The sequence below is a fragment of the Lynx canadensis genome, chromosome A1 (assembly GCF_007474595.2).
Source record: "Lynx canadensis isolate LIC74 chromosome A1, mLynCan4.pri.v2, whole genome shotgun sequence".
Lineage (NCBI taxonomy): Eukaryota > Metazoa > Chordata > Mammalia > Carnivora > Felidae > Lynx > Lynx canadensis.
In genome coordinates this window covers 146039441-146056405 of record NC_044303.2, presented here as the reverse complement: position 1 = coordinate 146056405, position 16965 = coordinate 146039441, and the positions used below count along the sequence as shown (strand labels likewise).

Here is a 16965-nt window from a genome sequence, read left to right as displayed (position 1 = left end):
GCCAGATATCATCCTGTACATACTGAGATTTGTAATACAGATGAGGAACACCAAAATTATGAATCTGGGAGTTTATATAAGAGGGAGACTGTGGTACCCCTTCACCTCCTGAGAGAGGAAGAAAACATTTGCTTCCATAGTGTCAAAAACTGTCCTGGAAACATGAAAAGAGAAGGGTACTAGTTACCTACCTCACAATGTAAGCAGATGAGTTTTATTAGCCTTTGAATGGGAGCAAATAGCTCATCTTAAAGGAGACAAACGGCTGCATGTCTAATACCATGAATGTAAATAATTATTTCTAAGAGGAAGACAAGAAGTCTCTCTGGGTTTCCAAACCCTGCAATGTGTCCATGGTCCTGAGGTTCAGTACTCCTGAAAGGTAAACACTTTCTTCTAAGGAGATGAATCTAACAAAATTACTAACTAACTCCAAGGCTTATTTTTTAACCCAAGTCCCAGTAAAATTTGTCCAGAAATTGCTAACCATGCAGAAACAATAAAGATATTTTCTTTACAGTCTTATATTGACCATTCCAAGTGTTGGTGAGGATGTAAAGCAACCAGAACCTCCTCACACAAAGCTGGTGGGAAGGTAAATGGTACAAAAAAACAATTTGGTGGTTTCTTAAAAAGCCAAACATACATATACCATATGATCTGACCATTCCCCTCCTAGGTATTTATCTAAGAGAAATGAAAATATATGTTCGTATACAGACTTACACATGAACGTTTAACACGACTTTATTTGGAAAGCTATCTAAAAACTGGGGCAAAAACCAAATTTCCAACAAGAGGTGGATGGATAAATAAGTAGTGGTACTTATTTATGGAGTACTATGGAGTACTTACTACTCAGCGGTAAAAAGGAACGTAACTTTGACACATGCAACAAAGCAGAAGAATATCAAAATAATTATGCTAAGTGAAAGAAGCCAGACTAAAAAAGAATATACACTATATAAGTATGTTTATATAAAATTCTAGAAAATTCAAACTCATCTATAATGATAGAGAACAGATCAGTGGTTACCTGGAGGGGTGGGAGTGGCAGGAGAGAAAGATCACTAAAGGGCACAAAGAAACTTTTCAGGGTGATGAAAATGTTTGCTGTTTTGATTATAGTAATGGTTTCATGGGTGTACAAACACATCAAAATTGATCAAAGTGTGTACTTTAAACATGTGCAGTTTAGTGTATTTTATTATATTTCAATAAGGTTGAAAAATAAAAATGAGAAAAAGCTAAATAACTGAAATGAGAAAATGTGAAAAATGTAAATACAGAAAGGATGGTGCTGCATCCTTTTATATATTATATATTATAAATATATATTATATAAATATATACAAATTTATAATATATTATGTATTATATATTATCTATATAATAGACATTATAATGTCTAGAAGTTATAACACCTCAACATATGCCATAAAACCAAAAAAGCAAAAGTGGGTAGCCATAAAATGTAAAATTACAAACTTGAAAAAAAACCCCACAAATATAATCTCATTAATTTGGTCCTACTTATCAAGAAATAGAAATGTCAGTGATTGAGCTAAAGTTTATCTTCATACTATCTATGGGGTAAGGGATATTTATAAAATAAACCTGGTAAATAAAGTCACTAAGAGAATTATCTTTATTTCCTAACATTATAAGCTCAGGCACCTTAAAAGCACTCATTTATAAATACTTTATGAGGTAATTTACTCAGTTAAGCAAGTCTCCAAAAGGCCTTTCTCTAATAATATTCTAACAGTTAACAAATTACTTAAAACTTCTAAGAAATAAATTGTACTCCTTGAATAGTATTTTATGAATTTGATTGGTCACTTACTCTAACAGACATTTCTCTACTTCTTCCAAGGAATCAGAATAGCTTAGTTATCTATAAACTGGCTCTGTAGCTGATGAACTAAAATTCAAAGCAAGGCCACACTGAGCCCACCCTAACGGCTCCCCCCTTCTGATGGAGCAGCTCAATGGCCTCTATGCTTCTGACCCTGCAAGAGTTCTCTCCAGCAGTCCTGGTTTTGGTGAAAGCTGTTAACATGCTCTGCTGCAGAGTAAAGAACATGCTTTATTTCAACAAAGCAAATTCGACAATCATTCAGTGAGGCTCTTAACTGCCAGCCACGGCACCATTACCTGAGAACACGAAGGAGAAATACAATCTAGTAAGTCACTCAAAAAAGAGCTGCTTTTACTCTCCCAAGCGCCCTAACCTCCCACGTTTCAAACGGACTCTGAATTCTTCAGACTATAATTGCCTAAACTCAAAATACACACAGATGCTCAGATTATGCTCTATTTGTAGGGCTTTCACTATTTAAAAAGACTTCCGTAGCAAATCTGTCTGCCAACAATTCGCCTTTCCCTGAACATTTTGTTTCCAGGCACTAAAACAAGGTCATATTTTTTTAATCTGTGCTTTTGACCCTACATGGTTATGTCTTTACTTGGGTTTGTTCTTTCAGTCACTCCCTTTCTGGTTCTTGAGAATAGAAGATTTCCTTGCCAGCACAGCAAATGTCCACTAATGTCCACAATTCACAAGAATGAGGGACGGACTCAATATCTGGTCCCTGCATGCTTCGTGTACTGGGAAGCCTCCCACTCATGCCCTTGGGTGGGCTGTCCTGGATGTGGGCACACTTGCCTGAGCAGTACTCCAGGAGGTGGGGGCTATTCACTCAGAACTTGTCCCAGTAGAATTATTACATTGGTGGCCAAGAAGAAAAGTCAGGTTCCACCCAATTATTCCTTTGTGCATTATGAAAACCAAAGCTTCCCTAGGTCCTTCCACCAGCAAACTAGGCACTATTTTACTCTAGTTTATCATTAGCATGTTAGGAAGATAATACTACCACTTTGAGTAGCCCCTGACAAGTTCTCATGCATACAATTCCCCATTTGATTTTAATGTTTTTTTTTTTTTTTTTGAGAGAGAGAAAGAAAGAGCACTCACATGCAATCAGGGTAGGAGGAGGAGGAGAGGGAGAGGGACAGAGGGAGAGGGAGAGGGACAGAGAGAGAGAGAGAGAGAGAGAGAGGATCTGAAGCAGGCTCTGCACTGACAGCTCAGAGCTAAAAGCGGGGCTCGAACTCACAAACTGTGAGATCGTGACCTGAGTCAAAGCTGGACATTTAGCTGAATGAGTCGGTAACTGAGTCACCCAGGTGCCCCTCCCCATTTGATTTTCATGATGCTATGAGATAGCGCCAAGAGAGAGGAGGTAAAATGCCACTATTAAAAACATTGTAGACCTCAGCTCTACTAGCAAACAAGCTGTATGATCTTATCAAATTTCCTAACCTCTACGAAGTTTGATTTCAGATGGTAATGGTCTGTGACTCAGGGACTTTTTCACAAAAGTATTGTAAGGAATAACAAATATTGTGCCCGTGAAGTCCTTGCTCTGTGCCTGATCCATGGCAAATGCTCCAGGCCTGTTACAATTAATAGATGCCATCACCTCCATTCACAGATATGATCCTATGGCAGCTCCTATTTGTAAAGTCACAAAGCTCACTGGCAGAACTGGGCCTAGAAGACAAGTTTTCATTTTTTCTGTTTCTGGGTTCCCAGTGATCATTAAGATTTCTAAAGCCCAGCAAAAAAACTGTGGTGCTCTGATCTCCCCCACAAATATCCTGTGGTCAGAATAAATGGAATCAAGAAGGGCCAGTCAGCCACAGACAGGCAAGATGATCCCTAGGCAATCAGCCTCTCTCCAGGCAGCTGACCACAAATAAAGAGCCCTGTAGGGAATTAATTAGAGCCCAAGGAACAAGTCCTGAGCTCTCAGCAGTGCTGGAGTCTCTTTGGTAGTCTGTGCTGTAACAGAATAAACAAATCTGGGAGGACTCTGGATGCTTATACTTAGAATCCTCTAATTCTCTAATAAGAGACAATCATTCTGAATGGCTAGATGCTTACTAAAACTTGTAATATAACTTGTAATACTAATACAATCCATTTTCACCCATCATCAATAATTTTTAAATGAAATGTCAAGTTCTGGAGTAAAAATGCCACACACACACACACACACACACACACACACACACACACACGCACACACACACAAATACACAGTATACATTAGCATTCTGCCCATCTCAACCAGACCAGAACAAATGCAGACAATCTTCCAAAAGCCTTCATTATACCAGCAAATGTTGAAAGCAAGGAGATTTACAGAAAGCAAGTGGGACATGCCAGACTTACTCCTTCTTGACCAAAACAAATACAAGCAAAAAATTTTTGTTCAGATGACTAAAAGCAGAGAAAGGTACTGGACATTGATTTCCTCCTTAAAAGGGATATTTGTTTAATCTGCTTATCTCAAATCAAAAACAATTATTATAATCATTTTGAAGAACTGTTCTAAAGAATTCTCTGAAATTTGGCCATTCAAAGATACCCCTGCAAACTGGCAACGTTCCACAACTTCAGAACACTCTCTAGAATTGGGACTCTTCCTTGGCTAGAGTCAGCCTTCATGGTTTCCCCCAGTAGAAGACGTAGGACTCGGCTTGCTGATACACGATTTCCTCCCTGCTGGGACAAAAGTAGTTGGACACCTCACATCTGGAGTTGATACCAAGCCTGGGGTCCTCTTCAGTTTTCAGAATGAGTTTGGAAAACCTCCTCTTTCACAACTCTGATTTTCCTTGAGGTATTATAACAAGAAAATAGCTAGGAAAAGTAGTTTTTAAATTAATTTCTGATTTTTCTTTCATTGTAGATGTTAAACATTTCCTCAGAGATGTGTTTCAAGTTAACTACAAACGAACCTACTTCCATCTTCTGAAATGTCAGAAAACTCGAACCCCCAGTTAACAGACTACAATACCCTAATGGCAACTTACGTGGCACTTTCTTCACTGCAATTTGAGTTGCTAGTGTCCACTGCTGCCTTCTGGCCAAAAGCTTCATCTGTAAAATCCAGCCAGGTCTGATTCTTAAATTTTATTGTTATTCTTTTGGCCCAGAAAAGAATGCAAGGAATTCCATCCATAGAGACATTAACTGGGCTATGATGGCTGAATGCATTCCAAGCTTCTTTTTCCAAATGTCCTTGTCTGCTCAGAGTGTAGTTGATAGTCTAGTTAACCAAATAAACAAAATTTAAGAGATGGATTTGTTTCCATGGTACAAAAGGCTTCTCAGAAGTAAAAGGATTAATTCACAACCTATTGAAGCTCTGATCTCTCCAGCTCCAGAGTCCATACTACTGTGGGACAAAGGAGACAAGTAGACCCATCTTAATCATAACAAGCTAAAATGACAGGTATGTCTGAAAAGTATATGAAACTAGTTCCACAAAGCACCCAAATTGGAAAGGACCAAATTGTTAAAAAAAAAAAAAAAAAGATCCAATTTTGCAAACGATAATATTAGCAATATAGACTTTAAAAAGTCACCAGGCTGGGAGACAAAGTGGGGATGAATAGGTAGAGCATAGATTTTTAGGGCCATGAAACAATTATTCTGTAAAACACTATTAACAGTAATAGATAACATTATACATTTGTCAAAACTCATAAAATGTACAACACAAAGAGTGAATCCTAGTGTAAACTATGGACTTTAGTTAATAATAATCTATCAATATTGGTTCATCAACTTTAACAAACATACCAAACTAACACAAAATGTTAAATAAAGGGGAAACTGGAGTGGGGAGTGATTGAGAAAGCATATAGGAAACTTATATTTTGTTCAGTTTTTTTCTGTAAACCTAAAGCTGCTCAAAAAAAAAAGTCTAGTAATTAAAAACAAAAATTCAACATGCCATGAAAATAAGAACCTAAATAACACAGGACTTTAAAATAAAGAAATTAACATGTGAAACAAAAAAACAAACCAACAAACAAGAGGCTTCTAGATACCAAGCATAATTCTCCAGACCATTAGTGCCCAATAGAACATTCTGCAATACTGGATATGTTTAATATCTGCAGTGTCCAGCGCAGCAGGCCCTAGCTATATGTAGCTCTTATGGCACCAAATGTGGCCAGTGCAACTGAGGACATTAATTTTTAATTTTACTTAACATTATTTCATTTGAGTTTAAATTTAAATAGCCACACGTGGCTACTGGCTACTGCTTAGGACAGTGCAGCTCCAGATCATTTAATATACATAAACTAACAGGGTATTCTAATATCAGTCTTCATTTTATGAAACCCTTGCTGATTTCTAGGAAGCTCAAGACAATGTACTTTGGTACTTGACCCTGGAAGTCACAAAGGCAGGTCTATATCTGAAAGAAGATCTACTTATCTACATCAACTATTTCATACCAATTACTCCAGGATAAGTACAGATAAAACAGAAATTAAAGAAGCAGCAGCAATCCAAGCTTACTAGTAACCAAAGATAAACCGTTACTATAGTGATCCTGCCTAGAAAGTAACAAAAGTAAAGCTGAATATTGTAATGAAAATATACAAGAGCAAGTAAAACTTTAGTTTTTTTTCTTTACCATAAGACTACTGTAATGCATTCCCCCACCCAAAGCTTAAGCAAGAATGTTAGTTATTAACAGAATTATTATTTATATTTTCACAGTGGCTCCGACCTGATTGAAACGTGTTTAATTTTTTTTTAAGATACAATCTAGTTTCCTAACATATCCATACCTGTGTGATTGGTACTGTTGTACAATTCTGGGTTTGTTTCATATCTCCATTACTCTGCTGATCTGTCAAATAAATGATACGAATACAAAGGCTAAATGTAACTTATTTATTAATATAACCGAATGACAATAAAATGCTAAGCCATGTGAAATATACCAGGCTTGAGCCTCTTCTGACTGATAATTTAGAATATACTAGTTTAAGAGATTTTACATAAGAGACTGCTGTTCCAATCACCAGTGTTCAGGGAAGCCCATGACAGACAATAACCTTCTCCTCAACCCTTCAAGGAATCATAAGGACAAATACAGATCTTACCGTTTACAACCACTTCTTTATTTGAAGATGTCTGAGAGATGAAACTATAAAAAAACAAAAAGATGCTGAATAGCTAAATTTCGGATTTTATAAGAAGTTTTAAGGAGGATATCTCAGTTTATGATACATCAAAGTAGAAGGTAAAGTACCTGTCCAAACTGTTTACTTTTCCATAGCAAATTTCTGATTTTAAAAAGTAATACATGTTCTTCAAAGAAAACATGAAAAATTCAGATTTTTTTAAATTTGTAAATATCAACCCTAATTCTTATCCAGTGAATATTACTGAAGGCCTACTATGTGCCAAGCAGTGTGCTAAACACTGAGGTTTAACCAAAAATAACCAAATAATAAACCAAATAGTCAAACAATAAAACATAATAAAATATTTTACCATGAAATTTTATACTCACTGTACTCAGTATATGAAAGCAAAAATATTCAATCATTTTTGTTAAAAAAAAAAAAAAAAAAAAAGATGGACTTGGAATGCCTGAGTGGGGTTTGGGCGTCAGACTCCTGATTTTGGCTCACATTATGATCTCACCATTCATGAAATTGACCTCCATGTCAGGATCCACGCTGAGTGTGGAGCCCATTTGAGGTTCTCTCTCCCTCTCCCTCTCTCCCTCTTCCCCACTTGCGCACTCACTAGCTCTCTCAAATGAAATAAGCACTTTAAATAAATAAAAATTTTAAAAAGACCCAATTGCCAAAAAGCTATTTCTGAAAATTATGAGGATGTAAATTTTTTTAAGTTTATTTTATTTATTTTGAGAGACAGAGAGAGAGCATGCGCATGCAAGAGAGGGGCAGAGAGAGAGGGAGAGAAGGATTCCCAAGCAGGCTCCACGCTATCAGCACAGAAGATCCAGATGTGGGCTGGATCCCACCAACCATGAGATCATGATTTGAGTCGAAATCAAGAGTAGAATGCTTAACTGACCGAGCCACCCAGGCACCCCTAGGATATAAATTATAATATATATCCTTCTGTTGTTTGACTGTACACACACACACACAAACACAGAGATGCACACACACAACACATATAAGTTACTTTTTATAATACTTAAAAACAGTGCAAATTTTTTCCACTTAAACGTATATCACAAATATTTTCTCATGTAATTATATATTTTTCTTATGTAATTTTTAAGTTTTTATTTTACTTCCCATTAGCTAACATATAGGGTCATATTAGTTTCAGATGTACAATATAGTGATTGAATAATTCTATATCACCCAGTGCTCATCATGATTTTCTGATATAATTTTGAATTCCATGTTAGTATTTATATCATACAAATGTATCAACTTATTTGACCAAATTCCTTTAAGTATTTAGATTGTTTCCAATTAATAAACAGCACTACACTGAACATTATTGTAGATTGTTTGTTCATATCCCCAAGAAGTTCCTTAAGATAAATTCCTAGAAGTGAAATTGCTAACTTAGAAAATCTACACATCTTCCTAACATGGAATATTATAAACACACATAAATATAATCATGGAATATTGAGAGCACACACATACAAACAGAAAAACAGAAGTCCTCTTCCCACCTGCATGTACTTGTACCCAACATCCAGCTTTAATAATTATCAAGTCATAAGCAATCTTTTTTCACTTATGAGTTCACCTACTTCTCCTCTGTGGTATTATTTTGAAGAAAATACCAAAAATTATTTGACTTAAGTATGGATGTCTAAAAGATAAGGACTTTTAAAAATAATAGGCCAGTTATATCTAGAAAATATCAATAATTCTTTAACATTAAATATGTCAATTGCTTAAATCTCTAATTGTGTCATAAATGTTATAAAAAATTTTAGTTTATTGCATATTTAAAATTTTTCATAACTTGAACCTATAGTATAGGAGAATGCAGATTAAACTCTATACTTAAGAGACTGCTAAGACCTATATGTATATATGATATTACATAAACTTAATATATTTACAATTAGGGATATATTACATATCATTATCCATATGTAAAACATAATTTTAGCTAAAGAGTTACTAAATCTGTATCACTGTAAAGTGCTTTAAAATGAATTACAAGGAACCAATTACAAACTGAATGTACCATTCTCTTGGTAATACAGTCTCTATTAACTAATGAGAATTTCTAAAGAGGACAAATAACTGACCATGATATGTACTCATTGCTTAATAAATTCATGCATATATACAACTTTTTCTCACTTTATCAAGTTTACTGAGGTATAATTTAAGTACAATAAACTACAGTCACTCAGTGTGTACAATCCGGTAAGTTTGAGCATATGCATACCACCATAATAAAGGTACAGAATATTTACATCACACAAAAGTTTCCCTATGCACTTTTGCAGGAAAGAGATGTTCCCTCCATTCTCAGCCACAGGAAAACTAAAGACTTGGTGTCACTTTAGATTAGTTTGCATTTTCTAGAATTATAAATAGAATAATACATATTCTCTAGTGTTTGGCTTTTTTCAATCTTAACACAATGATAGGGATTCATTGATGTTACATATGTCAATATTTCATTCCCTTTTATTACTGAGAAATATTTCATTGTATGGATATACCACATTTTGTTTGAGCATCCACCAATGGACAGATTTAAATGAAAGTAATAATGTAAATAATAATATATTGGAGGGCTGGAGGGGATAAAGAAAGAAAGATGAGGGAAGTGTTGGAGACTAAAACTTTGTCAATAGTAATTGGAAGTTGTTAGATAATGTCTAAAATGTATTATTTGAGAAATCTGCTATGCATATTTTAATACTGTGGTAGTATGGTGGAGTGTATGATTGTTCCCAACTCCCTGGAAACAATCCCAGAGATGTATATATCCCTGCCCTTGGCCATATACCTTGCAGCACCTCCCTGTAGGTGGAGAAGATTCCCTGCCCCAGAGTTAAGTCTTGGCTATGCATCTTGGTTGAGACAGTGGCATATGAATGGAAGCAATAGTGTGCCAGTTCTCTAGAAATTTTCAGAGGTATTGCATGTGTCTGCCACCTCTTGCCCTTTTCCCTCTGCCATGACAATGGCATGCCCAAATAGGGGTGCTCTTTCAATCTAGGTCTTGGAATGACAAGACATGGGAAACAGCTAGAGCAGGGCTATGACAGCCCACCTGTAGCTATCAACATGTAATATGAGTGAGAAATAAATGTTTGAGATCATGAGATTCTGGAAAGCTGGAGTTGTTTGTTACTAAAGATAAACTGACTAAATTTGTCTAATTTAGTCTTTTTAAAAAGATGCCTTCCTTTAAAAATTTATAAACTTGTATTCTGATTTATAGTAACTCTCATTTGAGTAGGGTTAGCATGAATCAGTCCTCTGAGCCCAATTACACCTAGGACCATTAAGAAATTTAATTTCCTGTAAATTTACTTTAATTTTCCAATCAGTAATCATGTAACCACAATAGAGATGTGCTTTAGCTAAAAAATCTCTATCTTACCTAAACTCCAAACTCTGTAGTGAAAGTTACAAAGTAACTGAATATGTGAAAGAAACACTAATACCCAGGCAACACTGCTTAAAGAGCTTCAAGCTTTCCAATAACATTATCATACACAAACAGACTTTAAAATTTAACTTGAATCTCATTGATCAAAAAATCATATATCATGATACAGGGTTAAGTACTCAATCTTAAAATGTCTTAACGAACAAAAACTGAAAGTTCTGAGATACAGTTTACCTAAATGAGATAAAAATGTATTAAGTCATTGTTACCAAGTCACTCGGTTCTCGTCCCAGATGCATCAAAGAACTGGAGACCCAAGACCAGACTGGGGAGATAGAGTTTACTGAGTAGATCCGTATAGTACACTTTCAAGAGTGAAAGCGGACCAGAGCCGGAGCAAGACTGGCAATGGCACCAAGAAGCCCTAGCTGCATCCTTTTAAGCCTGCTTTCTGCACATGTAAGTTTGGCTTTCATTGACACTTTAAAAAAATGTTTATTTTTGAGATAGAGAATGGGAGAGAGCAAGGGATGGGCAGAAAGTAGGGGGACAGAAGATCCCAAGCAGACCCCAGGCTGACAGCAGTGAGCTGACATGGGCTTCGAACTCACAAACCATGAGATCAGGACCTGAGCTGAAGTCCAAGGCTCAACAAACTGAGCCACTCAGGTACCCCTGATTGACATTTTTGATTGACAGCTGGTGGTTATATCGTATTTTGGCTTCTGCACATGCACCTACCCATGATACATGCTGTGATAATTGTACTTATTTATGTATTGTATATTTACGAGTGTGTAACGAGTTTTTGTTCTGACCTTAAAGTTCTAAGGGGCAAGTTACACCTTTTGTGCTCATGCTCAGCGCTTCAAAGTCCCCTTATGGCTTTTGAGCCAGCACTGTGGCTAGGCCTTTGCTGTTGTGTTTAGCCCTTAGACTTGGCTCTGAATTTGGTGTTAACCCTCAGGGGTGTCTCAGAAGGTGTGGCCAGCATCTGCTTTACCTCTCCTAGCTCATGCCTAACTAACTGCCTAACAATTTGTAAATACAGTGTCTGGTTTGCAAAACAGTTTAATATTCCTGAATAAAAGTATATGAATGAAGGAAGGAAGGAATGCATGGATGGATGGATAGATGAATGGATAAGCTACCATACTGATAATATGCTTGGCTTGACACTTTGCTCTACTCATTAAGAATTTCCATGTGTTCACAAATGAAAAACTTTTAGAAGACAACACAGGCTTATTTTCATTTCAATGAATCTATGGTCGTGAATATACAATAACACTGCTATACTTCTTTTTTAAAATGACTGTAATTTAGATATGCCTTTCCCATACCCATAAGACTAAATTAATCAGGATTTATGGGATACCATAATCTCAACTAAAGATAAAATCTATATGCATTTTCACATCACTACATAATCTCTTAACTAAAATAAGATCTAAAGAACTACTGGTTAAAGTTACCTATGTGAATAAATTGAGAAATGCTGGTTAAAAAGAAATTTAAAAAATAAAAAAAAATAAAAAACCTACACTGTCTCTAAAATATTCAGATCCTTGTCCAGTAAAAGAGATCTCTGCAATACCTTTGAAAAGTAATCAAGAGCCCTAAGTTTGTGGTGAGTGGCTGGTGCCATATTTTTGATACAGCAGGTAGTCCATCATGAGGCTGCCAAGAATGCCTTCATGAAAGTGAAGGTGAAGCAGCCCCATCATGGTTCTATTCAGGATGAAGACCACATTCCCACCATGACCTCTAAGGCCCTGAAAGACCTGCTAACTGTGCTCCCCTCATTTGACCTATTCCCCTGACTGTTCTAGCCAGACTAGCTTTCTTTTGTTGAGTTCCTTGAATGCTTCATCTTCCTTTCTTCTCTCATAAAAGTTTTAGCCTTGTTATTCCCTCTACCTGAAATGTTCTCTATCCTCCCCTTCCCCCTACCTCCTGGTAGTATCCTCCACATACTGCAGATCACAGCTTAAATGTCACTTCCTTAAGAACACTATTCTTACCATCTCAGAGCAGTTCAGATCCCCCTATTTATATGTGCTCATAGCCTCCCATACTTTTCTTTCACAACATGACTCACATTTGATTAGTGAGAGAACCTCCCCCACTAGACTTAAAGCTCCATGAAGGCAGGGGCTCTATCTGTTTTACCCACCACTGTAGACCCAGAACCTGGCACAGTGCCTAGCTATTTAAAAGCACCAAGTGTTAAAAATATATGTGTTATATATCAATAAACTAACAGATTGATGAATGAACAAAGTCTGACAGGGAAGGGGAAAATAGGAGATCACACAGGAAGCTATGTGAAAAGAAAAATATTTCCTTTTTGTTCAAGGAATTGCTTAAACCCAATTTGAGGAAGCGATATGTAAGGGAAGAGTGGTGACTCCTGGTCTCTCTTAAGCTCAGGAAACAAGTACTAAGCTTAAAATACAATCAACCTTCCTAGAGATGTAAGAACCTTGAATTGACCAATAGGACTGAAAGGTACTTTAAATTTCAGATCCATGATTTGAAAGACATTCATAAAACAACAAGTGTTGTTTCTTTCATAATGAATTAATATGCTATATTTTTAGATTCAAATGATCATTGATTAATGTGATTTCTAGGATCCCTTCTGAAACTAAGATTATTTAAACCTAATAAATTTGCTTCAGAAACAGAATTGGGACTTCATAGTACTTGCTGTACATATTACCAGTGTAATATAGAAATCAGTCATAAACAAGGTAAGGAAACATTACTAAGCTTTAACAATCTAAGGAGTACAGGTCACCTATTATTTGAAAATGAACTTAAAGCACTGATTTACAAACAATGGGGAAAACAAACAGAAAATGCCTGTACTTCTAGTTTTTATTAGCTGGTGACAAAGATTCTTTAACACAAGTTCTGGCAGACCACCCTGCGTGGCAGTTCACACTAAATTCCCTGATGTATTTGTTGGGATGGCACATAATAAGCAATTAGGAGGTATGACATAAGTTAACTGCTATTCAGATTCTGAATATTCTCCCTTATATATAAACCTCTATAGTTTCCCTTATATGGTATGGAAAGAGCCAAAGGGACAAAGGAAACAGAAATAGAAATTTTGCTTGTTAATTTTAAACGGTATGTAATCTAAACAATTACCATCTCCTACCAGCTAAAATGATTCAACACCTTTTCTTTGAAGGACAGGTTATATATTTCTGAGGTTTTTAAATTCTTCCTTGTTCTATTCTCTCACAATAATGGCAGGAGAAAACCACGAAATCAACATTTACTTGTAAGTGTAAAAGAAACCTGAACACTGATTTGAGTCATTTTCTCATAGATACATACTTTGATACACAATACAAATATTTCTTGTGCATTTTGAATAACTCTTGCCTCTTATAATAAAGATTATATTTTCATCTCTTATTTATAAACTCTGGTTCAATGATTTTATTAGCTACTGAATGATCTAATCTAATATATCCAATTTGAATTATAAACAAATATAGCTATGCAACAATAAAAAGAAATTACAGACCCATCTAGTTTCACACTTGCATCGAAGTTAACAGATGCACTGAATTTAAAAATGTGCAATTACTCACCTTACATTCTTCCTGGCAAGTATCTGGTCAAAAGTTACAGAAAATCCCATACATAAAAAAATGAGTGAAAAACTAAACAAGATTTTTCTTCCCATCAAGAAATTAATCAGTTTCTTCTAACCAAGCACATCTCCTAATTCATAAATGCAAACAGGGCAGAGGCAGTACTTTCCATGCCTTGTGACTGACAACATATTCAACCAATAAAAAAACCACATTCCCAGGATGTATTATGTGGGGGAGAGGGTGGAGGGAGGGTCCTGATACTGCTTAATTTAGAGTATAGAGTGAAATCAGTGGGTCTATTTAAGATGTTTGCTTTTTCATGAAAAATTATTGGGGAGCAGATTTTCAATTAACCTCTTTTCAGAAACTGGCATTGCTTTGATACTCTAACTCTTAATAAGAATCTCATACTGCTTTTCAGGTAGCTATTAAATTGCCCTCAAAAATCTATACGATATACATCATTACATGTATTTTTCAGGTGTATAAGTGAGTAAAAATCTCTGAAACTTATCTAATTTTACACGTGACCTAGTTCACAGTGTACTGTTAAATTCATGATTCTCCATGCGCTGAGAGATATGGAAGGTAATGGTAAAGAGCACTGACTGTGGAGTCAGACAGCCCTCAAGTGCATTCCCAGCTCCAGTTTCCTCATCTGCTGAGTGGGGACAAAAGTACTTAACTCAAAGAATTGTTGTGAAGATATATTGAGGTCCTAAATAGACAAATCTATCTTGGGAAAGAACAAAGCTGGATGTATCACACATCCTATTTAAAAATACATTGCAAAGCTACAGTAATTAAAATGGTACAGTACTGCCATTAGAAACTGACATAAAGACCAACAGAACAGAATACAGCACCTAGAAACAGATTCACACATACAGTTAACTGCTCTTCAGCAAGGGTGCCAAGAACACACAATGGGAAAATGACAAATGGTGCTGGGAAAACTGGATATCCACATGCAAAAAATGAAATCAGAGCCTGATTTCACACCAGACAGAAAAATCAACTCAAAACAGATTAAAGACTTAAAACCTAGATGAAACCACAGGGCAAATCTTCATGACACTGGTCTTGGCAATGATTTCATGGATATGATACCAAAGCACAGACAATAAAAGCAAAAATAGACAAGCAGAACTACATCAGAATAAAAATCTTCTGTACAGCAAAGGAAACCATCAACAGAGTGAAAGGCAACCCACAGAATGGGAGAAGATATTTGCAAAACATATATCTGATAAATCATTACTTTTCAAAATATTTGAGGTACTCTTACAACTCAATAGCGGAAACAACACAAATAACCCAACCTAAAAATGGGCTTGAATAGACAGTTCTCCAAAGATGACATACAGATGGCCAACATCATATAAAAAGGTACTCAATGTCACTAATCATCAGGGAAATGCAAATCAAAACCACAAAGAGATATGACTTAATGCCTGTCAGGATGTGGAAACAACCAAAGTATCTGCTGATGGCTGAATGGATAAAGAATATGGAGTATATACAAACAACAGAATATTATGCAGCCTTTAAAAAAAGGAAATTCTGTAATATGTGACAACATGGATGAACTTTGAGGACATTATTATAAGTGAAAGAAGCCAGTCACAAATACTACATGATTCCATTTTCATGAGGGTTCTAGAACAGGCAAATTCATAGAAAGCAAAGACTGAATGGTGGTTACCAGGGGTTGGAGGTTGAGGAGGAGGAAATAGGTAGTTGCTAATCAACAGGCATAAAGTTTCAGTTAAGCAAGATTAATAAATTCTAGATATCTGTATAAGATTATACCTATAGTTAACAATACTGTATTATACACTTTAAAAATTTGTTAAGAGGGTGGATCTCACGTTAAATGTTCTTACTACAATAAAATAAAATTTTAAATAAATAATACAATAGATGAAAGCCTTTCCTTACTTCAATGCCTGGCTAAATAGAGAATATCTAGAGGTGCCTGGGTGGCTCAGTCAGTTGAGCATCTAACTCTTGATTTCAGCTCAGGTCATGATCCCAGAGTCATGGGATTGAGCCCCACCTAGGAGCTTGAGATTCTCTCTCTCTCTCTCTCTCTCTCTCTCTCTCTCTCTGTCCCTCTTCCCAACTTGCCCGCTCTCTCCCTCTCTCTTTCTCTAAAATTAAAAAAAAAAAAAGAATATCTATGGTTATTCTTTCCTTGCCAGCCTCCACTTCCACTCCCTTGCCACCTAAAAAACATGCAAAAACACAAACCAAAGAACAAAATCCCTAAGAGTCGTTTTACATTTTAAAAAATACAATTAAAATGCCACAATAAAGAAAATCTTCCAAAATGAACATGTCAGCATTTTCGGCACTTAAGAACCGTGATCACTTTAATGGCAAAGTACTGATAGCTGAAAGGCATCATATTTTAAGTGACACTTCAGGGATGCTGGATTATAGGAAAGCTGGGGACTTGACCCTGAGGACATGTACTTTGTACACACACCATCCTCTAACATGGCTCTAGGAAGCCCTATAGAGAAGTGAAGAGGAGATGAACACACAACTAGGGATGGGGGAGGGGGATGGAGAAATAAGGAAGATGCTAAGAAATATTATAAAACACAAGAGGTCATCACCATCAATGTGTCCTTTCCATGCTCATCTTATTTCTACTTCCCATATTTCCTTTTCTTCTCTGTTCTTTCACTCTGCCCAACTTCCACTCCCTACCTCTCCTTTCACCTTCCTGTCTTTTTCCTGATTTTGTGGAATTTCTGGTAGTAAGATGGGCCTGGACAGGAGGAGTTTAGTCGTAGGCAGGCTGGCCAAATAATACATAGGACACCCGGTAACAGGTGAATTTCAAATAAACAATAAATAATTTTAATAAGTATGTTC

General features: G+C 36.1%; 1 protein-coding gene across 2 annotated transcripts in view; it reads right to left on the bottom strand.

Annotated features, from left to right (window-relative positions):
- Positions 1 to 16965, bottom strand: part of ATP6AP1L (ATPase H+ transporting accessory protein 1 like) — a 39660-nt gene that overhangs the window by 8921 nt on the left and 13774 nt on the right. Inside the window, exons 1-4 of one of the 2 annotated variants that reach the window (XM_030323983.1) lie at positions 14074 to 14218; positions 6979 to 7022; positions 6661 to 6722; positions 4885 to 5120 (exon numbers count right to left, since the gene is read on the bottom strand). In XM_030323983.1, coding sequence (XP_030179843.1) covers positions 4885 to 5120; positions 6661 to 6722; positions 6979 to 7022; positions 14074 to 14168 — 437 coding nt within the window. In that variant the 5' untranslated portion in view covers positions 14169 to 14218. Of the gene's footprint in view, positions 1 to 4884; positions 5121 to 6660; positions 6723 to 6978; positions 7023 to 14073; positions 14219 to 16965 lie in introns of those variants that run through there. The other variant, XM_030323992.1, reaches the window with a different exon arrangement.